This window comes from Aquarana catesbeiana, linkage group LG07 (genome assembly GCF_042186555.1).
Source record: "Aquarana catesbeiana isolate 2022-GZ linkage group LG07, ASM4218655v1, whole genome shotgun sequence".
Lineage (NCBI taxonomy): Eukaryota > Metazoa > Chordata > Amphibia > Anura > Ranidae > Aquarana > Aquarana catesbeiana.
This window is the reverse complement of record NC_133330.1, coordinates 302,302,737-302,326,132: the sequence shown is the minus strand read 5'-3', so window position 1 is coordinate 302,326,132 and position 23,396 is coordinate 302,302,737. Positions and strand designations below refer to the sequence as shown.

General features: G+C 45.1%; 1 protein-coding gene across 1 annotated transcript in view; it reads right to left on the bottom strand.

Moving 5' to 3' along the window:
- Positions 1-22,665, bottom strand: part of LOC141103703 (cytochrome P450 4B1-like) — a 46,183-nt gene extending 23,518 nt beyond the window's left edge. Inside the window, exons 1-4 of the mRNA XM_073593595.1 lie at positions 22,398-22,665; positions 9,970-10,114; positions 7,264-7,308; positions 285-412 (exon numbers count right to left, since the gene is read on the bottom strand). Of these exons, the coding sequence (XP_073449696.1) occupies positions 285-412; positions 7,264-7,308; positions 9,970-10,114; positions 22,398-22,586 (507 nt within the window). The 5' untranslated portion in view covers positions 22,587-22,665. The remainder of the gene's footprint in view (positions 1-284; positions 413-7,263; positions 7,309-9,969; positions 10,115-22,397) is intronic.
- Between the last annotated feature and the right edge of the window lie 731 nt (positions 22,666-23,396).

The following is a 23,396-nucleotide window of genomic DNA, read 5'->3' as shown; positions in this document are numbered from 1 at the left end:
TAAAATGATTAAATATAGTTGCACAAATTTGTGTATTTTATATCTGCCTGGAGTTTAGCTTTAATTTGCTGCATAGTAGCTCTGGGTCAGCAACTCATAAAATATAGAAACCATTAGGTCAGCATGACAGCCAGGGCTCTAGCATTTCCAAGAGAGGTCAAAGGCAAATTAAAATGTGATTAGAGGTCAGTTTCACCTTCACCAACTGGGAAAATGATGGGCGACGGCTTGCTTATTCACCCTCTACAGGGCCAGCCTATATCTCAGCACTGATTCTTTCTTACCAGCATCACATTAGTGCAGTCTGACATCACTCCCACATATGGCTTCAGAACATCATAATGGAAACCCGGGGTCAGCAACTTGCGGTGCTGGAACCACTTTGCACCAGATAATATCAATAACCCTTTCCCTGCATAACAAAAGAACAGTAGAAGGATCAGAGCAAAAGATGCATAAGAACCAGAGTTATATGTACAGTACATGTTGCACTTGGCAGGTGTTACGGCTACCAACTCGACCAATGCAAGTCTATGGGGCCGTACCTCAACTGCTCCTCAACTGTGTACAATGCATGCCCATTGTGGCAGGATAGTGTAGCATTTACGGGGTTAAGTCAAGTGGTAAGGAAGAAACTTCATGCCTCATCACCACTTGCAAAAGGGGAGACTTTTTAAAAAGGAAGAGAACATGTCCTTGTGTAAGCAGAGCAGTCTTTCTTAACCTTTTCAACACAGAGGAACCCTTGAAAGAACTTTCCCGTTTTGGGGAACCCCTGATAAAAATTTCTATTTCTACAACTCATGTTACATTAGTGTGATAGTCAATGGGAACAATGTTCCTTACATTTCATTGGTAAGGATTACCCCCTTACAGATAGCTAAATGGACCAATGGTGTCAGTGGGAACATAGCTAAAAAGGTAGAAATTGTTCAAAGAACTCCTAGCAACCTCTGGAGGAACCCTAGATGACCCTGATGTAGAGAATATAAATTGCAGCAGTTGAGAGTCAGAATTTTGCAGATATTATCAAAAATACAACACAATACAAAAGATAAGATATAGTAAAATGGTCTGCTGATTATAAGTATACCATTTATTTCACAGAATTAAAAAAAAAAAAAAATTAAACGAAAAGCCCCCCATCAAAAATTTCCATTGTGAATATGGTGACAACATTGTCAACGAACTCCAAGCCACCCACTATTGCATACAGTACATCCATCACACTACTGAGGTACCGGGACCATATAGCCATATGTGTGAAAACTACCATATAGAGACCCCCAACAAGCCTTAAGGATAAAAGTATATTGGTAGTAGACACAAAATGATGGCAGATGCTCAACTGTGCTAGTCACTAGGAGAGGTGTACTGTAAACATCTTCCAGCTTGGTAGAGTACTCTGCTGTAACAATGCATGAATGGTAGTGATAGCTAATGCCACTCATATTAAAAGGCCCTTCTAGAGACAAATATCACAGTACTTGATCACCTCTCCTTCTTGGGGGCAAATAATGTAGAAGCATATCCATATAAACTGCACAAGTGCAAACAGAACTGCATTCAAAGCATATGGACATAGAATGAGACGCATGTGGAATTCAGGCTCAGTCCTTGACTGAGAGATATATGAGATTTGGGAAGGTGGGGGTATATATTCCAAAGCAAGATCTCAATTTTGGATTGGAGAACTCTTTTTAGAAGCATACAGTGCCTTGCAAAAGTATTCACTCCCCTTGGCATTTTTTGTGTTTTGTTTCCGCACTCACAACCTGGAATTAACATGGATTATTTGAGGATTTGCATCAATTTACAGAACATGCCCACAACTTTGAAGATTTTTTTTTTTTTTATTGTGAAGCAAACAACAAATAGGACAAAATAACAGAAAAAGTCAATGTGCATAACTATTGACCCCCCTAAAGTCAATAGTTTGTGGAGCCACCTTTTGCGGCTATCACAGCTCCAAGTTGCTTTGGATAAGTCTCTATGAGCTTGCCACATCTTACCACTGGGATTTTTGCCCATTCCTCCTTGAAAAACTGCTCCAGCTCTTTCAAGTTGGATGGTTTGTGCTTGTGAATAGCAATTTTTAAGTCTGACCACAGATTTTCTATTGGATTGAGGTCTGGGCTTTGACTAGGCCATTCCAACACATTTACATGTTTCCCCTTAAACCACTCAAGTGTTGCTTTAGCATTGTGTTTGGGGTCATTGTCCTGCTGGAAGGTGAACCTCCATCCTAGCCTCAAATCACACACAGAGTGGTACAGGTTTTTCTCAAGAATATCCCTGTATTTAGCACCATCCATCTTTCCCTCAACTCTGACCAGTTTCCCAGTCCCGACTGCTGAAAAACATCCCCACAGCATGATGCTGCCACCACCATGTTTCACCGTGGGGATGATGTTCAGACATACCAGACATACCATTTTCTTTGATGGCCAAAAAGTTCAATTTTAGTCTCATCAGACCAGAGCACCTTCCTCCATACATTTTGGGAGTCTCCCACATGCCTTTTGTCAAACTCAAAACATGCCATTTTATTTGTTGCTGAAAGTAATGGCTTTCTTCTGGCCACTCTGCCATAAAGCCCAACTCTATGGAGCGTACGGCTTATTGTCGTCCTATGTACAGATACTCCAGTCTCTGCTGTGGAACTCTGCAGCTCCTCCAGGGTTACCTTAGGTCTCTGTGCTTCCTCTCCGATTAATGCCCTCCTTGCCCGGTCCGTGAGTTTTGGTGTGCGGCCGTCTCTTGGCAGGTTTGCTGTTGTACCATGTTCTTTCCATTTGGTTATGATAGATTTGATGGTGCTCTTAGGGATCATCAAAGATTTGGATATTTTTTTTATAACCTAACCCTGACTTGTACTTTTCAACAACATTGTCCCTTACTTGTTTGGAGAGTTCCTTGGTCTTCATGGCAGTATTTGGTTAGTGGTGCCTCTTGCTTAGGTGTTGCAGCCTCTGGGGCCTTTCAAAAAGGTGTGTATATGTAATGACAGATCATGTGACACTTAGATTGCACACAGGTGGACATAATTTCACTAATTATGTGACTTCTGAAGGTAATTGGTTGCACCAGAGCTTTTTATGGGCTTCATAACAAAGGGGGTGAATACATACGCCCATGCCAATGATCAGTTTTTTATTTCTGAAAAACAGTTTTATGTATATATTTTTTCTAATTTTACTTCACCAACTTAGACTATTGTGTTCTGATCCATCACATATAATTCAGATTAAAAAAAACATTGAACTAAAAGCTGTAATGTAACAAAATAGGTAAAAAGCCAAGGGGGGTGAATACTTTTGCAAGGCATTGTACATAAGTGTCAACTGCCAATAAGGCTGCTTTCACGCTGCTCTGTTGTGATAACGCAGTAAAAAAAAAAAAAATGCATATGCGTTTTTTTTCCTGTGCATTTTTTTTGGTTGCCCGACATCAGCCTGCGCTTGCAAAAAAAGGGCATGCGCATCAAAAAAACTGAACCACAGTTGCATTTTTAATATGTTCTCAATAGACTGAGGTTTTAAACATGCACCAAAAATGTAGCAAGCAAGACTTTTAAAAACGCAACTGACTGATGTGAAGAGTTCGTAAGCAGCATGCAGGAATGTACAGAACAGCGGCAGAATTACCAGGGTCACATAGGTTGCACTTGCGATCAGACCCTGGTGTTCTGCCACCATGGGGGGGAGGTCCAAAGACAACAGGAATGGAGCCCACTGCAGAACATGTGAAAGGGTCCCACTGTGGGACCATAATAAAGGACCCCACAACAGCAATAAAGGGCCCCGGGACCGATGTAAACGGCCCTGCTCTGTTGATAATTACAGAAAGTTAAAATCAGAAATATTTTACTGTTTTATATATTGGGGAAAAAAAGTGGCCCTTAATGGTTTCTTACACATGTACAGTATCTCACAAAAGTGAGTACACTCCTCACATTTTTAAAAATATTTTATTACCATATTCCTTTTCATGTGACAACACTGAAGAAATTACACTTTGCTACAATGTAAAGTAGTGAGTGTACAGCTTGTATAACAGTGTCAATTTGTTGTCCCCTCAAAATAACTCAACACAAAGCCATTAATGTCTACACCGATGGCAACAAAAGCGAGTACACCCCTAAGTGAAAATGTCCAAATTGAGCCCAAAGTGTCAATATTTTCTGTGGCCACCATTATTTTCCAACACTGCCCTAACCCTCTTGGGCATGGAGTTCACCAGAGCTTCACAGGTTGCCACTGGAGTCCACTTCCACTCCCCCATGATGACATCACGGAGTTGGTGGATGTTAGAGACCTTGTTCTCCTCCACCTTCCATTTGAGGATGCCCCACAGATGCTCAATAGGGTTTAGGTCTGGAGACATGCTTTGCCAGTCCATCACCTTTACCCTACCTTCTTTAGCAAGGCAGTGGTGAGTGGTCGTCTTGGAGGTGTGTTTGGGTTTGTTATCATGTTGGAGAAATGCCCTGTGTCCCAGTCCCCAAAGGGAGAGGATCATGCTCTGCTTCAGTATGTCACAGTACATGATGGCATTCATGGTTCCCTCAATTAACTGTAGCTCCCCAGTGCAGCACTCATGCAGCCCCAGACTATGATACTCCCACCACCATGCTTGACTGTAGGCAAGACACACTTGTCTTTGTACTCCTCACCTGGTTGTCATCAGACCACAGGACACGGTTCCAGTAATCCATGTCTTCAGGAAACTGTTTGCAGGCTTTCTTGTGCATCATCTTTAGAAGAGGCTTCCTTCTGGGACGGCAGCCATGCAGACCAATTTGATGCAGTTTGCAGCATATGGCCTGAGCACTGACAGGCTGACCCCCACACCCCCCCCCACCCTTTCAACTCAGGGGTGGATCCAGAGTCTAGTATCGGGAGGGGCACTGCCAGAAAATACTTTTTTTGCAGGTAATTTCATCGAGGAAATGGCTGGTGTTGGTGCATCAATCATCATGGCACCATGGTTGTTATGGTGTCAGGAAGATTGAAACGCATTATTTCTATTATTACATTGGAACATAAAATAAAATAGTTTCACTCACCCTAATGCTGAATAAGTGGGAGCCCTGAATGTGTGACTTGTCACGTCACCTGCTACCAGATGCTGATTCCCACTTGCCACGTCACCTGCCACAAGTTGCGGATTGTCACTTGCTGTGTCACTTGCCTGCTATAAGGTGCGGCTTGTCACTTGGCACAAGTTGTGGATTGTCACTTGCAACACGTTTTGGATTGTCACTTGCTGTGTCCCTTGTCTGCTACAAGGTGCGGATTGTCACTTCCCACGTCACCTGCCATACATTGCAGATTGTCACTTGCCACCAGATGCAGATTGTCACTTGCTTGCTACAGTTACACGGTGCAGATTCTCACTTGCTGTGTCCCAGCGTGAAGGCAGGCAGCAGAGAGATGATGTAATCTCTCCGCTGCCCGTGGCTGGACAGTGAGGGCAGGAGAGCGGTGATGCAGGGCGAGCGGTGAGAAATTATGTTATCTCTATTCTCCCCCACCCTCCCACTCACCTGCCGACTGACCTGTTGGGCCGCTCACCCACCGGCACGCTGACTGATCCACCCGCTGATATGCCGGCTCACCCACCAGCCCCGCTAACTGATCCACCCGCCTGCCTCTCACTAATTACCAATTGCCCCCCTAGATCCGACCCTGGTTTAACCTCTGCAGCAATGCTGGCAGCACTCATATGTCTATTTCCCAAAAGACAACCTCTGGCTATGACGCTGAACACGTGCACTCAACTTCTTTGGTCGACCATGGCAAGGCCTGTTCTGAGTGGAACCTGTCCTGTTAAACCACTGTAAGGTCTTGGCCACCGTGCTGCAGCTCAGTTTCATGGTCTTGGCAATCTTCTTATAGCCTAGGCCATCTTTATGTAGAACAATTCTTTTTTTCAGATCCTCAGAGAGTTCTTTGCCATAAGGTGCCATTTTGACCTTCCGGTGACCAGTATGAGAGAGTGAGAGCGATAACACCAAATTTAACACACCTGCTCCCCACTCACACATGAGACCTTGTAACACTAACGAGTCACATGACACCGGGGAGGGAAAATGGCTAATTGGGCCCAATTGGGACATTTTCACTTAGGGGTGTACTCACTTTTGTTGCCAGCGGTTTAGACATTAATGGCTGTGTGTTGAGTTATTTTGAGGGGACAGCAAATTTACACTGTTATACAAGCTGTACACTCACTACTTTACATTGTAGCAAAGTGTCATTTCTTCAGTGTTGTCACATGAAAAGATATACGGTAATAAAATATTTACAAAAATGTGAGGGGTGTACTAACTTTTGTGAGATACTGTATGTATATACACCAGGGGAGGACTGACCCATCGGCACTTAGGCACTGCCCCATGAGAGGCTCTGCAACATAGGCAGTGTAGGAAGGGAAGCGTCTGTAATAACACCTCTCACAGCATGCTGCTCCCAGCCCGCCCTCATTCCCTCCCGTCCACCCCAGGTGCTTTGTACATGGCATTACCCGGGACAGACGACAAGAGAGGAGGGGCCAGCGAGGAGCAGCATTCTGTGAGAGGTATTATTACAGGCATCAGGTGAGGGGGGGGGGGTAGGCAGCCAGTACAGATGTAGGGGGTCAGGGGGTCCGCTGCATACCACATCCAGCTACCAATGACCCCCCCCCCCCACACACACACACTCCTCGGCTCCGGTGTTTTCATAGACAGGATGGTGGAGGGGGCACATTGCACTCCTAGAGCCGGCTGATGATTTATTGATGGATACAGAGGAGGGGGACAGTACACATGGAGAAGTGATGGCAGAGGAGGGGGAGAGGATTTGTGCTGGGGTGGGAACAAATCCACTTACCCCCCAAATCAAAGAGATGCCACAGAGGACATGTGTCCTCCCCCTGCCCCCCCCCAGGCATCCCCCAGTGTCCTCCGTGCCCCCAAGCAATCCCAGTGTCCTCCGCGCCCCCCCCCACGGCATCCCTGTTACCTCCTGTGTCCTCCGTGCCCCCCCACGGCATCCCTGTTACCTCCTGTGTCCTCCGTGCCCCCCCACGGCATCCCTGTTACCTCCTGTGTCCTCCGTGCCCCCCCACGGCATCCCTGTTACCTCCTGTGTCCTCTGCGCCCCCCGCGTCCTCTGTGTCCCCCTGTGACAGTCCGCCCCTGACACACACACACACACACACACACACACACACACACACCCTAATCTAATGTTAGCTGATAAGAAAGCTGTTACATACCAATCCACGGGGTGAGGAGGTTATAGATAAAGTAATCCTTTGGATCTGTAAGAAAAAAAACAGAGCGCGATAGTTCTGTGTATAGGTCACATAGAGCACTGAACAGTTCCAGGTACTCCATTCAAGGGGAAAAATTGCAGAACCAAAAATAGGGCAAGTTGGATATATTTTTATGCTTTTCCAAGTCCATCATAGAAATTTTTTGATCCCCCCCCCTTTTTTTTTTTAAATGTTTTTTAATATCAGAAGATTAAAGTACAAGGATTGTAAATGAGTGGAGAGTATTAGATAACTGATAAACATGCATGTCCTCCTCCTATCAAGCTTTTGAAAAATGTACCTGTCTTCCCAACTCAATTATTCAGTTTTAAAATGTATGAGGTGATATCTGCCTTTTTAACAAGTGGCAATTAACATTGTAGGGTAGGATAAAACGAGGGGAGGGTAAAATAAAATAAATAAAATCGGGGACAAATGACCTACGGAGGAAGTAAAACCGTAATTGCTGCGCATGTGTGTAAAAGCATAAGGAGGCATTCATGCATACAACACACAATATATCCTAAAAACTTTAAGGTGGAACTCCAGCCAAAGCATTCCCTCTTGTTTTTGAGTGGGAAAGGGATAGGACCTCTGTTGGGTTTTTAATTCTGCCCGTCTCTCTACTTGAAAATATCCCCCCTTATATCCTGTCAGAGACTCATCAGGAAGAAAATTGGTAATTGGTAATGTGCTATCTCATCTTGGACAGCTGTCATCACTGTCATTGGAGTAAGTGTCCCATTGCGAAATTCCCACCCCACTCCAGTGTGTAGCGCTCACACCCAAAAGTGCTCGCTGAGTGGTCCCAGTGTTCTTTCCCAAGATGGTGGTCTAGCAGCTGGGCACACAGTCTCAGTCACTTTTGTAGCTCAATAATTAGCCCTGGGGTATCCTTTTTTGATGCTTTAATAAATCTTGTAACCTGAGGAAACCTATCTTCCTCATAAAAAATCTGAGCACAGTCCTTGCACCAGCAAATGATGGACTGAACTACACAGGGGCACCATAAGAAATGTCCACCTGACACAGATTCCAGAGGGATAGCGGCAACACACCATCACCGAGATCTCACACAGCAGTCTGTACTCACCTGTGTCCTTTAATATTTGGATGTCTCCTTCCAATATCAGCCAGACAAGTCTCCTTTGAACACTTCAGAAGGGCAGTAGACATTGAGGCTGACATCTTCTCCTGGGCAAGAACCCCTCTGCTCTAGGTCTAAAACTATTTCTGCACTCTCTCAGCCACCTACTGGCCACCCTCCCCCAGGAATTGTCTGGGACCACATACATATTCAGACTGTAGATTTGACTCTCCTAGCCCACTGCATTCCAGTACTCTCCAGAAGGCAGGGGGAAGCAGTCAAACCCAAATCCTGTGAAACTCAAGAGCAGCCCAAAGCAATTACAAGCTGCTCAACTGATTACAGTAGAGCCAAAAGCTGGATAACTAGAAAGATGATAAAAGTGAAACAATCTTATATTTCCATTTATTTAACATGGTGTCCTTGATGAACTAGGTCACAGACAGCAATACACATCCAACAGATGCTCTGAATCTTCATAAGAGGTCAGCAATGATTCTCTCTAAGGCTCTATTCACACTAATGCGTTTTTTGATGCATTTTGCATTTTGCAGAAATGCATGGGAATTTTTTAACATGGGTTCCTATGGAACATGTTCACATCAATGCATTTTTGTGTCTCTGCTTTTTTGGAAAGGGTTGGGGACTTTTTTCCATGCAAAACGCAGCGTTTTGCATGTAATAGAATTCAATGGACCCGCATCCAAAAACGCAAGTACCGTGTTTTGTGTTTTTTTTTCTTTTTTTTACACTGTATACAGTATAAAAAAAAAAAAAAAAAAAAAACGCAAAACGTGGAAAAAACGCTGCAAAAATGCATGTTCAAAAACTTGGCAAGCACCGCAGAAAGCACTGCAAAAATGCTGCAAAAATGCTTAAAAGCAACATGCTAGATGTGAATCGAGCCTAAAGAGAACCTATTGTGATAGAAATATCCATTGTTGATCACTCCTGAAAATGCTGGTTGCCTGTCATTTTGAGCTAATGGCTTCAACATTTTCTGAGTTACTAACCAGGAACAAGTTTGTAGATTGGGAGTTCCGACTTCACTTGTTGCATACTGGCTTTAGAGAAGCAACTCAAAGGCTGGCCATAGACAGTTGAAATCTCAGCTGGTTCAGCAGGAACCGGCTGAGATTTGTACTATATATGGGCAGGCTGAATGGGCAGGCAGAATGGACCAAGTTGATCGATCAACTCGGGTACAACCAGCCTGTCTGCTTTTACATGCAATTATCACTACCGGCTGGTATAGCCGCTAGCAACAATCACCGTCTTCTCCTAATGGGAACGGCTTCCCCCTCTGGGAGAATACAATGGCTCAGCGTGAGGGATTCTCCTGTCAACACTGTGTTGATTGGGGAATTGAGTGAATTTCCTGCAGGAAAGAAATTTGCTCCATGTATGGCCTGCAAAAGCACTGACATTTTTAAGAACACGGTTACCCGATTCAAGGCACAGCTCAGACTGCAAAGTAACCTACATTACCATACCCAAATCCTTATCACAACAGGTTATCCTTTTGTAAATTGAAATTCTATAAAAAAAAAAAAAAACAAAACAAAAAAAAAACTTCTTACCTTGTCTGGAAAAAATGACCTTTGCATAGTCTGGATGACAGATAGTGATAGTAGCAAAGAATCTTCCAAGCCACATGGGAAATGCATATTCAAATTTTCTCCCATAACCAGCCACAATATCCAAATCTGTGCCATCTTTTTTAAACTATGAGCAAACAAAAACAAAAACAAAAAAAAAAGAGGAATTTTTGACAATGGAGAAAAAGCATGATAGAATCTGTTGGAAGACTATCTTGAAGAATCCTGCACTGGGTAAAAGTGAAGATGAACACAAAACGGTTGCATTGGGTTATTTAAAGAGTAACTGCACTCCTTACCAGCGGCGACCGGTCCATAAGGGGCGCCGCCCCCCTAAATCTCCATGCCGGACGCATTGCCATAACTGGAAGTGAAATTCAACTTTTAATTGTTAAAGTGACCCTATCACTACAGAGCCAAAAGTAAAATAAAGCCACCCTATAAGATGTAACATACTGTACCTTTCTGGTGGCCCATGTGTTAAAAGTCTGCCGTGTTGTTGATCCCTATCTGCTGCAGGTATCCAACACTTCTGGGTGTGTGCATTCCTCCCACCTAACCCTGCGATTCCACCTGTGCTTTGGTACATTATTACATGATGTACAAGCTAACAGGGAGCAAGTATTTGACACAGCTAGACGTGTTAGATATTTGCTGCTGCATGGGATCAACAACACTGGGTTTTAACATATAGATCTAGCAGCAATGCAAATATATATATTATCTTATTTTACAGGGTGGCATTTGTGACGAAGTCCGGACACCCTGTTGGGCATTTCCGCCAAGAATCTGCTTCCCAAGTCCTGGAACATGAGACTAATTGATTTGGCTATAGAGTACACCAGAAACTGAACTGCTTTGTTTTTAAAAAACACACTGAATTTATACAGCAAACCATCAGATAAGGGCTACTCCCATTATCTCAGACAAAGGTCACCTTACACAGTAGAGCTAGTCCTATTATCATAACAATGACCTCCTTAGATTGTCTGTCTCCCCCTATAGGAGTAACTTCCATAAGAAGCCACAATCGATTCATGATCAGCTCTGGATAACTTAAGAACACATGATAAAAACACAGTTCCCCAGGCCATGGTTCTCCTGCAGCCCAAAGTACGTGACAATACTCCCCCCCCCCCCCGTTGCATAGTCTGGCAGAACCGGCTAGATCCAATACGGGTCAGCTTGGGGATGTCCGGGAGCTATAGTACAGTCAAAGTTCAGTTTGCCAGGAAAGTCCATCTGTGTTGCCATTTTGTCAGCCCGGCATGTACTGCAGAGTAATGTTGTAGGGCTGCAGGGCAAGTCTCCATCTCAATAAGCGTTCATTGTCCCCGGATACTCGATTTAACCAGATCAAAGGGTTGTGGTCCGTGAGCACCATGAAGGATACAGCTGAAGTTTTTTCAAGGCCCACACCAGCGCCAAACAGTCTTTTTCTATGGCTGCATACCTCACCTCCCGGGGTAGTAGCTTGTAACTGATGTAGGCAACAGGGTGCTCTCTGCCGTCGGCTCCCACTTGGCTTAGCACTGCTCCCAACCCAAAGGTAGAAGCATCTGTATGTACACAAAAACGTTTGTTTGGGTCAGGAACAGCCAAAACTAGGGCAGAAACCAAAGCATTTTTCAGGCGCTGGAAAGCATTTTCACACTCTGGGGACCACAGGGACTGACGAGGAAGATTATTTCTGGTCAAGTCACTCAGGGGTTTAGCTATAGTGCTATAGTCGGGAACAAACCTCGGGTGCCAGTTGGCAACGGCCTCTACTTTAGCTGGTTCAGGACACTGTTGCCCATGGCCTACCCAATGCCTGAGGTACTGAACCTCGGACATCCTGATGCTACATTTCTCTGGCTTTAATGTTAGACTGCATCAGGACTTCGGGACTAAACACAGTAGAGGTTCCTCCCAGGTATCGCTGTAGATTGCAATGTCATTCAGGTATACACAGGCATAATCCTGAAGGCCATAGAGGAATCTGATCTACCATCCTCTGAAACATCGCCGGAGCATTTTTCATTCTGAATGGCATGACCTTAGACTGGTACAAGCCAAAGGGGGTGATGAATGCTGACTTCGAAACAGAATCCAGGTTCAGAGGAATCTGCCAGTACCCTTTGCATAGGTCAAGGGTAGTTAGGAAATTACCTCAGGCGATGCGGTCTAACAGTTCATCACCCGGGGCATGGGGTAGGCGTCAGTCGTTGTGCAGTCGTTTAGTCGGCGGTAATCTACGCAGAAGCGGGTAGTACCATCCCGCTTTGGCACTAACACTACTGAGGATGCCCAGGGGCTGTTGGAGGGCTCGATGACTCTTAAATCGAGCATTTCCTTTATCTCCTGCCTCTCTCACTGACTCAGGTACCCGGTAAGCCGCCTGCCGGGTAGGTGGCTGTTCTGGGGTTTCCACTCGATGCACTGTCATAGTAGTGTATCCAGGCTTGGTGGAAAACAATTCCTGATGCTGCCTAAGGACCAGCCTGGCCTGGTCCTGCTGCTCCGGCCCTAGCTGCCCGTCTATCCTCACTGTCTCTACACCTGCTCTGTCCCCATCTCTCACCAGTAGCTCTGGCAGGGGAATGTTCTCGGAATCTTCCCCGGCTGGAGCACATATGGAAGCTATCTCCTCAGGCCTCTCTTTGTACGCTTTAAACATGTTCACATAGAAGGTCTGCCGGACTCTTTCATCTGAGCATTTAGCTACCAGGTAGGTGTCGTCATATATACCCTACACTACCTTGTAGGGTCCCTGCTAAGAGGCCTGTAATTTGTCTGACTTGGTAGGCTTGAGGGCAAAAACATTCTGCCCTACAGCCAAGGTGCAATTCCCGGCGGTACGATCATACCACCGCTTCTGCCCCCCCGTGCCGTCTGCAGGTTCTCCCATACGATGTCCGTGAGTTCCTTCAGCCAGCCCCTGAGCGCTAGTATGTACCCTACCACAGAGGTCTCTTCAGCCCCTACACCTCCTTCCCAATTGGCTCCAAGTAGATCTAGTGGCCCCCTCACCCATCTCCCATACAATAACTCAAATGGGGAGAACCCCGTAGGTTCCTGCAGCACTTCCCTGTAAGCAAACAGGAGGTGCGGCAGAAATTTCTCCCAATTCCTGTGAGAAGTTGCGAAGGTCTGCAGCAATTGCTTTAGTGTCCCACTGAACCTCTCACATAGTCCATTAGTCTGGGGGTGGTAGGGAGAGCTGTGTATAGGCTCAATTCCACAGAGCTTCCACAACTGCTGGGTTAGGTCCGCAGTAAACTGAGTCGGGGTAATGGTCCTACCAGGTCTACGGCTGTCTGGCTAAAGGGCTCAGCTATGATTGGTAGGGGGGAAAAAAAGGAGCTTTGGATCGGTCGCCCTTCTTTCCCACACGCTGGCAAGTATCACAGGTACGGAAAAATGCAAGTTAGACTTACCGGTAACTTGTTTTCCAATAGGCTTTCAGGAGGGCACCCGAGAGATCATGGCTCCTCCTCCCACAGGAAACTCCTCCTCAATTAAGTCTTTAATTGGAGTTCTCCACGTTGCCTCGTCAGTTGTTTGAGGAGAACTCCAGCCCCAGCTGCAACACATAAACAACAGTTATATCATAGTATTACAGCAACAGCATAAAAAAAGGTGGGTTACTGCTGTCCTGAAAGCCTATTGGAAAACAAGTTACTGGTAAGTCTAACTTGCATTTTTCCAAAACGTCTTTCAGGACAGCACCCGAGAGGATAATCGAGACTTACTCCATTTAAGGTGGGACAACAGCCTGTAAGACTTTTCTTCCAAAAGCCTGGTCCCCAACCATCATGGGGGTCTAACCTATAATGACGGGCAAAGGTTGTCAGCTTTTTCTGCCCAACTCACCGTTGAAGCTCTTGTAGAATGAGCCCAGACATTCACTGGACTCTCTTGACCTGTAAGGGAATAGGCTTCTGAGATAGCCATTCTCAACCATCTGGCAATGGTTCCTCTGGAAGCTTGTCTTCCTTTTTATTACCGGAAAATAAAACAAATAGAGCATCTGAACATCTAAAGTCTTTAGTGTTTTCCAAGTAACTCAAGACTGCTCTTTTAACATCCAGGGTATGGAATTCTTCTTCCTTCTTACCCAATGGATTAGAACAAAAAGGTAGGAAGTATTATCTCCTGAGTTCGATTCTGGACCGAAGCGACCTTCGGTAAAAAAATTAGGATCCGTCTTCAGAACAATTTGGTCTGAAAAAATGGAAAAGAATGGCTCCCTGATTGATAAGGCTTGCAGCTCACTGACTCTTCGAGCTGTTGTATCAGCCACTAAAAAAACTGTTTTAAAGTAACTAATTTCAGGGAGGCTAAATTAATGGGTTCCAAAGGTTCCCTGGTCAGGGCCTGTAGAACAACTGATAAGTCCCATGCTGGACAGCTTTTGATCACCACTGGTCTAGAACGGGTGAAGAATCTAACCACTAAGGGGTCTGACGAAATGGATTTTTCCAGAACTACCCCCAGCACAGCAACTTGAACCTTGAGGGTGCTGACCGCTAGGCCCTTGTCCGCTCCTTCTTGCAGAAATTCCAGAACAGAGGAAATTTGTTTTGATGATCTGTCAGATGCTGTGCACCAGGAATTGAAGACTTTCCGAACTTTGGAATAATTTGCTCTTGCAACCTTCTTTCTGCTGGATAGGAGGGTAGCCACCAATCTATCCGAGAAACCTTTTCTCTTCAAGAGCTGTTCTTCAGTAGCCAAGCCATGAGTTTTAGCCTTGCTACTTCCTGGTGAAGCTGAGGACCTTGTAACAGAAGGTCTTTCCTTAACGGAAGGTGCCAATACGGTTTTAGTTGTATCTGAAGAAGGGATGAAAACCAAGGCCTTTTGGGCCAGAAGAAAGTGATGAGGATCACTGTTGTATCTTCCTTCCAGATTTTTGCTATGACCCGAGGGATAAGCTGAAACGGGGGAATGCATAACAGAGGTGAAATTTCCAACTGTGCGCCAGAGCATCCATTCCCAGTGATGACTCCTTCCTGTTCAGGGAGAAGAAACGAGACACTTGCGAGTTTTCCTGAGTCGCAAAGAGATCCACTCTTGGGCGCCCCCACTTGTTCACGATCAAATGGAAGACCTCTGGATTCAATTGTCACTCCGCTTCTAATACCTGGTTCCTGCTGAGGAAGTCCGCTACCCTGTTTAGGAGCACATATGGAAGCCATTTCCTCAGGCCTTTAAGTGGACCACGGACAAGGATAGAGTATGGAGCTCTCCTCAACTTAGAATGCTTCTTGCTAGGTTTTGCAGAACTCTGCTTCTGGTTCCCCCCTGTCTGTTTATGTAGGCCACCGCCGTGGCATTGTCTGACAGGATCTGAGTATGCTGTCCCTGGACTTCTTTTGCAAAGGTCAACAAGGCTATCTCTATAGCTTTTAGTTCCCTCCAATTTGAGGAACTCAGTGCATCTTTTGTGGACCACGAGCCCTGGGCCCACCGACCGTTCATATGAGCCCCCCAACCCCAGGAACTGGCATCGGTTGTTAACCTAACCTGGGTTGGGAAGGACCATAACAGACCCTCTGAATAGCTTGTCTGGTTCTTCCACCACCAAAGACTCCTTTTCACTGATGTAGGGATCTTCACTAGTGAATCTAGTGAATCCAGGTTTTTAACAGGAAACTTTGCAGAGGTCTGAAATGGAGCTTTGCCCACCGGACGGCCGGTAAGGAAGAGGTCAGGGTTCCTAATGCTGACATGACCTTCCTGATAGACAGAATTAGATTAGACTGTATCAGTGACACCACTTGTACCAACTTTTTCTGTTTTTCCTCTGGAAGAAAACATTTTTGCTCCAAAGAGTTGATACGGAAACCCAGGAATAACACTTCCTGTGAGGGAATCAGATTTGATTATTGAAGGTTTAAAATCCACCCAATTGACTCTAGGTGAACACGGGCTCTGAGCAAGTTTTTTTGAAGACCTTCTCTGGTTTGAGCAAAAAAAACAGCAGATCGTCCAGATAAGGAATAAGTGAGATTCCTTCTAGACACAGAGGTGCCAATGCTTCGGCCATTATTTTTGTGAACACCCTTGGGGATGATGACAGACCAAACGGGAGTGCTCTGAATTGCAGATGTACCACCTTCTTCCCTTCTTTCAGTGCTAACCTCAGATATTTCTGTGACCTGGTGGCAATAGGAATGTGGGGGTAGGCATCTTGTAAATCTATTGATGCCATGTAGCACCCTTGATACAGGAGGTTTCTTACTGAAAAAAATGGAATCCATCCGAAACCTTCTGTACTCTGATTTGTTCAGCATTTTGAGAGTCAGGATGAGGTGGAACTTTCCTGAAGGTTTCTGAACGAGGCACATGTGAGTAGAAACCCTGGAAGAACTCTTGTCGGGACCGGAACAATGACTTTCTGGGTTTTCAGTTCCTGAATTAGGGACTTCATGGCGAAAGCCTTGACCGGATCCCTTGGGACGTTTGTCATCAAGAATCTTTTTGGAGGTTCTTCCGTGAATTCTATCACATACCCCTGGGAGAGCATATTTACAATAAACTGGTTTGAAGTGATGGCTCTCCACTGAGGAAGAAACTCTTGGAGTCTTCCCCCGACCTTGAGGGAGTCATTGCGATTTTCCGGAGGTCGCAGGAGGATTGAAGAGCACTCCACTCCTACCTTTGGGCTTCTGAGAAGACCATGGCTTCTGCTTGCCCTACGTTTTTCCTTCCTGTTGCCCTTTTTGGGGCCGAAAAAAACGCTTACGGGTTTGCACCTGTTTCTTCTTGACCGGAAACGACTTCTTATCTGCCGTACGGTCAAGAATGGACTCTAGCTCTGAATCAAATAACAGATCAGATGCAAAAGGAATACTACACAGTCTATTTTTAGATGCAGCATCCCCTGGCCAAGTCTTCAGCCATAAGGCCCTCATAGCAGAATTAGTTAAAGCTGCTGACCTGGCTGACATGCGGTGAGATTCTGCAGAAGCATCCGCAATATATGATATTGCTGCAGAGTTGTAAAGGAGTCTAGAATCTCCTGTTTTGAGGAATCCGCTGTAAACGTGGGCCTTCAGCTGGTTAACCCAGTGATCTAAAATTCCTTGCAACACAGGTTGTTGCCATTGCCGGTTTTAGATTGTTCATCACCGATTGCCAGGTTCTTTTAAGAAGCAGGTCCATCCTTTTATCCATAGGCTCCTTCAGAGTGCCCATATCCTCAAAGTCGAGGTCCGTAGACTTTGAGACCTGAGAAAAGGCAGAGTCCAATTTTGGAACCTTGTTCCATATAGAATCAGGATTTTCCTCAAATGGAAATCTTTTCTTGTGAGCCCGGGAAAAGAATGGCTTTTTCTCAGGTTCCAGCCACTCTTTTTTAATCATATCAGTGATAACTGAATGGACTGGAAAAGAACGGCCTTTTGAATCTCCTAAACCAGCATACATGCGGTCATGCAGGGAGAGTTCCTTCTTTTCCTCTTCTATCCCCAAAGTGGCATGGATTACTTTCAGAAGTCCTCCAACCTCTTCTAGCGACATTTTGTACTTAGAAGCGGCACCTGTTTCATTTTCCTCCTCCTCAGAATCTGTTTCATCTGAGGCGAGGGAAACGGACCCTTGGGAAGTGTCCTGTGATATCGGACCCCCTAAAATTATTTGAGAGCCGCCTTGGGGTTCTGAAGATGGCTGTGGAACCGAAGGATCCCTTGAGAGACATGGATCCTCTCTTAGGTTTGACCTAAAAGCTTGAAAGGTGGCCCGGAGCTCATCCTTTATGGTTGTAAACAAATCGTCACACATGGATGGAGACTCCTCCCTGACTAGATTTGCAATGCAAACTGCACAAAGCGTTTTGGTCCAAACATCACTTAATTTCTCTTTGCAGACAGGGCACCTTTTCTTGACTGGTTGGGCAGAACCTTTGGCCTGGACAAACAGAAAAGAGACAAGGAACCACGCTTAAAAGGCTGCTACACAGCACAGATAAGACACCCAGGTGCACTAGGGAAGATAACATCTTACTTCCATGTGCCCAGCAAGCCACCACCACCAAAAAAAAACCCCCTGTTGCTGGGCAGATATGCTAACAATAGCCACTGCAACATACATTCTCAGGGAGATAGGGGGTGGGGGGAAAGTGTGAGTAACCCCCCATAGGAGAAAATGGCCCAGAGTAATAGAGGACACAGTCCCTTACCTTAGCCTTGCTGGCGCCTTGGCTTGCCGCCTTATCCGCTGCATCCATAGCTGTTTGCGTACACATGGTGAAACGAACAGTTCCAGATTTGAAAACGCAGCTGCGCTGACCTGGAACCGGAATTAAAGCACCAGGAGACCCTGCCCTTTGCCTCTGCACTTTGCGGCCGGAAATTACGCGCGCACCGACCCGGAAGTGCTGCTTCTTCCCATACAGGACATGGCTGAGGTGCTCCTCTGCCACCAGAAACATGGCGGCTGCCACCGCTTGTTCCGCAAATGCAGCCAGCAGGGAACGGAGGATCTGTTCATCCATCCTCCCGTCCATCTGGGAAGCAAGTGGGCGGATCACTCTCCTAGCAAAAAAAAGACCTAACAGGTGAGAACCTGTGTCTCCCAGGAAAGCCCTGAGAGATCATGGCTCCCACCAGAGGTGTTCCTCCAGCTGGATGAAACACAAAAAACTGACGAGGCAGCGTGGAGGACTCCAATTAAAGACTTAATTGAGGAGGTGTTTCCTGTGGGAGGAGGAGCCATGATCTCTCGGGTGCTGTCCTGAAAGACGTTTTGGAAATACTGTTCAATATCTTCAGTTATGTCATGTCCGATGTTAAGTAGGTCACGCAGATATTTCTGCAGCACGACCAGCTGTCGCTTGGGCACTGGATAAGATCCCTTCCATCACCCGATAAAGCAATTCCCGATCCCACTCTATCCATTCCCTTTCTAATCCCCCGGGGTCCATCCCTGCCCTCTCCCGGTAACTAGCCAACGTTGGGTCAGATAGTAGTTCCTGGGTAAAGTCAGTCGGGGTAGCCCAGGTAAAAGGTGGTACAGTCTGGTCGGGGTTAGGGAAGTTAGGCCTCACCTGGGTCCTATCATAGAGTGCCTTCTCCGCTCGTCTTGCTTGCTTGGTGGTCACAGGGAAGGCTTCTGGGGATAAATCCACATGGAAAGATGAAGAAAGATGTGCCAAATCATTTCCAAGTAGAATGGGTATACCTCTCATAACTCCAACTTCCACGTCTCTGTATCCCAAGCCCCAATCCATATGTACTTGGGCAGTAGGGATGCATAAAACTCAGTCTGGTTTTCTCAGTCATTGTAACCATCCTGGGTTGTACCAAAGTAATAGTAGCTCCGCTGTCCCCGAGTCCTTTACCCATACGGCCTGTCGGTAATCCCTGCGATTGTCATCGGCAGCAGCTTGTATCGGGTTCACCTCATGGAGTAGACCAAATTCCTCTTCACCCCAGCCAGTTGAGGTAGATGGTGGGGCGGCTTCCAGGTAATGAGCAGCAGCTCGGGCTGGGCCAGGGGCAGCATGGTTCCATGAAGTGACGTTGACATTTCGAGGACAGTTAGCTCCTTGGTATCCCATTTGATTACACCCATAACAGCGAAGCCCGGCCTTCTTGATGGGTATAGCCGGTTGGGCCATTGCAGGGAGGGCGACTGACTGCTGGGTGGATGGCTGGATATGGGCAGGTGCTGGCGGTGGTCTGGAGATGCAGTGAGGCTCCAGACCAGCGAGATCTGCAAAATACTCAACATGCCTCTCAGCAAATAGCTGGGGGGTCTACTTTCCAAAATGGGGTCATGGGGGGGGTTGTGCTATCTGGGCATTTCATGGCCTCCGAAACTGTGATAGGTAGTGAGGACTGAAATCAAAAATGTACGCTCTTAGAAAGCCTGAAGACAGTAATTGGTTTTCGGGGTCCTGTACACGGTTAGACTGCCAAAAAGTCTCACACATTGGTATCCCCGTACTCAGGAGAAGCAGCAGAATATATTTTGTGGTGCAATACCACATATAACCATGTCACGTTTGAACAAAATATAATTTAATGACAACTTTGTGCAAAAAAACAAAAACAAAAAAAAAAAGTTTGTCATTTTCCGGCAACTTGTGGCAAAATATAAAATATTCCATGGACTCAACATGCCCCTCAGCAAATAGCTTGGGGTGTCTACTTTCCAAAATTGGGTCGTGGGCGTGTTCGCACACACCACGTGCAGAGCCCGCCAGGAAGTCGGCACGGTGCTGTGCTGCACTAATCATAGGTAGTGAGACATTGTCCCGATGCACGGCGGCTGCGCATCGGGACAATGTCTCACTGCCTGTGATTAGAGCAGCGCAGTGCCGACTTCCTGGCGGGCTCGGCATGTGGGGTGTGTGAACACGCCAGAGCTCTTCCTTAGTAGTGAGGAGTGAAATCAAAAATGTATGCCCTTAGAAAGCCTGGAGGCGGTGCTTGGTTTTCGGGGTCCTGTACGCGGCTAGGCTCCCAAAAAGTCTCAAACATGTGGTATCCCCATACTCAGGAGAAGCAGCAAAATGTATTTTGGGGTGTAGTTCCAGATATAACCGTGGCACGTGTGAGCAATATATCAATTAGTAACAACTTTGTGTAATTTTATTTATTTTTTGTCATTTTTCAATCACTTGTGACAAAAAAATAAAATATTCAATGAGCTCAAAATGCCTCTCAGCAATTTCCTTGGGTTGTCTACTTTCCAAAATGGAGTCATTTGGGTGGTGGTGGTGGTGGTGGTGGTGGTGGTGGGGGGGTTGTACTGCCCTGCCATTTTAGCACCTCAAGAAAGGAGATAGGCAGTCAAACTAAAAGCTGCATAAATTCCAGAAAATGTACCCTAGTTTGTAGACGCTATAAAACTTTTGCGCAAACCAATAAATATACACTTGCCTTTTTTTTTTTTTTTTACCAAAGACATGTGGCTGAATACATTTTGGCCTTAATGTATCACTAAAATTGAGTTTATTGGATTTTTTATAACAAAAATTTAAAAATATCATTTTTTTTCAACATTTTCGGTCTTTTTCCGTTTATATTGCAAAAAATAAATATCGCAGAGGCAATCAAATACCATCAAAAGAAACCTCTATTTGTGGAGAAAAAAGGACGCAAATTTCTTTTGGGTACAGCATTGCATGACCGCGCAATTACCAGTTCAAGCAGCGCCATGCCAAATTAATCACTTCAATACCCAGCTATAGTAAAATGACGTCCTCCAGCTAGATGCATCAATCAGATATCATTCTTTGCAGCCGGCGATTCTGTGCATGATAAGAATGATCATAGCGGCAGTTCCACCACTTGATCGTTCTTATAGTCGGCGAGAGGGGACGTCCCCCCCCTCCTGCCGCCATCCGGTGCTTCTCCGGGCTCTCCCGTGGGCCCAGAGAAAGAATCGTCCAGCGCCGGATGAAGATGATAGAGATGGTCACCAGTCATCTCTATGACCGTCAGAGGTCCAGGCGTAACGTTATGACGTCACGCCCGGGTACCCGGAAATAAACGAAGCCGCAATTGCGGCTGTCAGCATGAGATCGGTGAATTTTTTTTCCCAGATCTCATGCTTTCCAGCCTGGATGAAAGATGTGGGGTCTTATTGACCCCACATCTCTCCCTAAAGAGGACCTGTCACATAGATTCCTATTACAAGGGATGTTTACATTCCTTGTAATAGGAATAAAAGTAATCAAAAAAAAAATGTTAAAAAGTGTAAAAATAAAAAAAAATTAAGTAAAATAAAAAAATTCAAAACGCCCCTGTCTCGCGCTCAGAAGCGAACGCACACGTAAGTCCCGTCCACATATGTAAACGCTGCTCAAACCACACATGTGAGGTATCGCCGCGTGCGTTAGAACGTGTGCAACAATTCTAGCACTAGACCTCCTCTGTAACTCTAAACTGGTAACCTGTAAAAAAAATGTAAAGCGTCGCCTATGGAGATCTTTAAGTAATGAAGTTTGGCGCCATTCCATGATTGTGCGCAATTTTAAAGTGTGACATGTTAGGTATCTATTTACTTGGCGTAACATCATCTTTCACATTATACAAAAAAATTGGGCTAACTTTACTGTTTTGTTATTTTTTAATTAATGAAACCGTTTTTTTTTTCCAAAAAAAAGGCGTTTGAAAAATTATTGCGCAAATACCGTGTGAGATAAAAAGTTGTAATGACCGCCATTTTATTTCCTAGGGTGTCTGCTAAAAAAAACCATATATAGTGTTTCGGGGTTCTGAGTAATTTTCTAGAAAAAAAATTATGATTTTTACATGAAGGAGAGAAGTGCCAGAATAAGCCCGGTATTGAAGTGGTTAACTAATTAACTATCTTATCTAATTAACTAAAAAGTGCTCTGGTCATTGAGCAGCCAAATGGTCCAGGGCTGAAGTGGTTAAATTATGGTCAAGATAAGCATAACAGTGCCTTACCACATGCGTATTGCCATACAGCCAGTGCGTCTCAGGACCTGGAAAAGAACGGAAAATTTTCAGCAGCTGCTTCCTCCTCATGTGCAGTGAATAAGCTGTATATAGGAGATAGAAGACACACAGCCAGGCAACCCAGTGAAATATATCTGAAAAACTCAGAGAGGGAAATCCAAATACAGAGGACGCCATGCTGGAAATGTACTCTGCTCTGTGTACACTGCACTGATCTCTGTACTAATGTCAGATCACTTTGTCAGTAGAAGGCATGTCTTCACAAATGCAATAGATAGGACAATGTGCAGAGGAGGTGGATAAACCCTGCAGGAGGCTGTGACTTCCCTGACAATCATATACAGACACTGAGTGCAGCAGGTGTATGAGAGATTTAGTGGAAGAAAGAGAAAACAAGCAATGGAGTATATTAAATCACAGTATCCAGCAGAAGTATTTTTACCGGAATGGGTTAGCCAGATTCATGTAAAATAATTATTTTTAACTGAAGTAAATGTAGAATAGTGCTGTGCTGCTAGACACTCCATTTAAACGTATATTCACTAATAAACTTCAGCAAATAAATACGGTACGTGAATAAAAATAAACACAAACACCATACAGCGCTATAATACAAAAATGTGCAAATAAAACTAAATATATAAAAAAAGATGACTCTCAATAGTGAAATACTAATGAATATAAAAGGTATAGCATGAATAAATCAACTTCATGTAAACACTCGCCAGCTCACAAGACACATATAAGGTGAAACAAATATTCAGCAAATAATATAATGCATCAAATTGAAAATAAATCAGTCAATCAATCAATCAATCTATAATGATGACACTTGTGCAATCTATTCCATGAGCATAATGAAATGAAAGCTATTCCTGCGCTATCAAATTTGGAAAAAAAAAAAAAAAAACGAAGACAGAAAAAAAGGTTGAGAACTGTAGAGAACCTATGCGACTGGACAGCTGCACACACCAGAAAAAGGGCCAA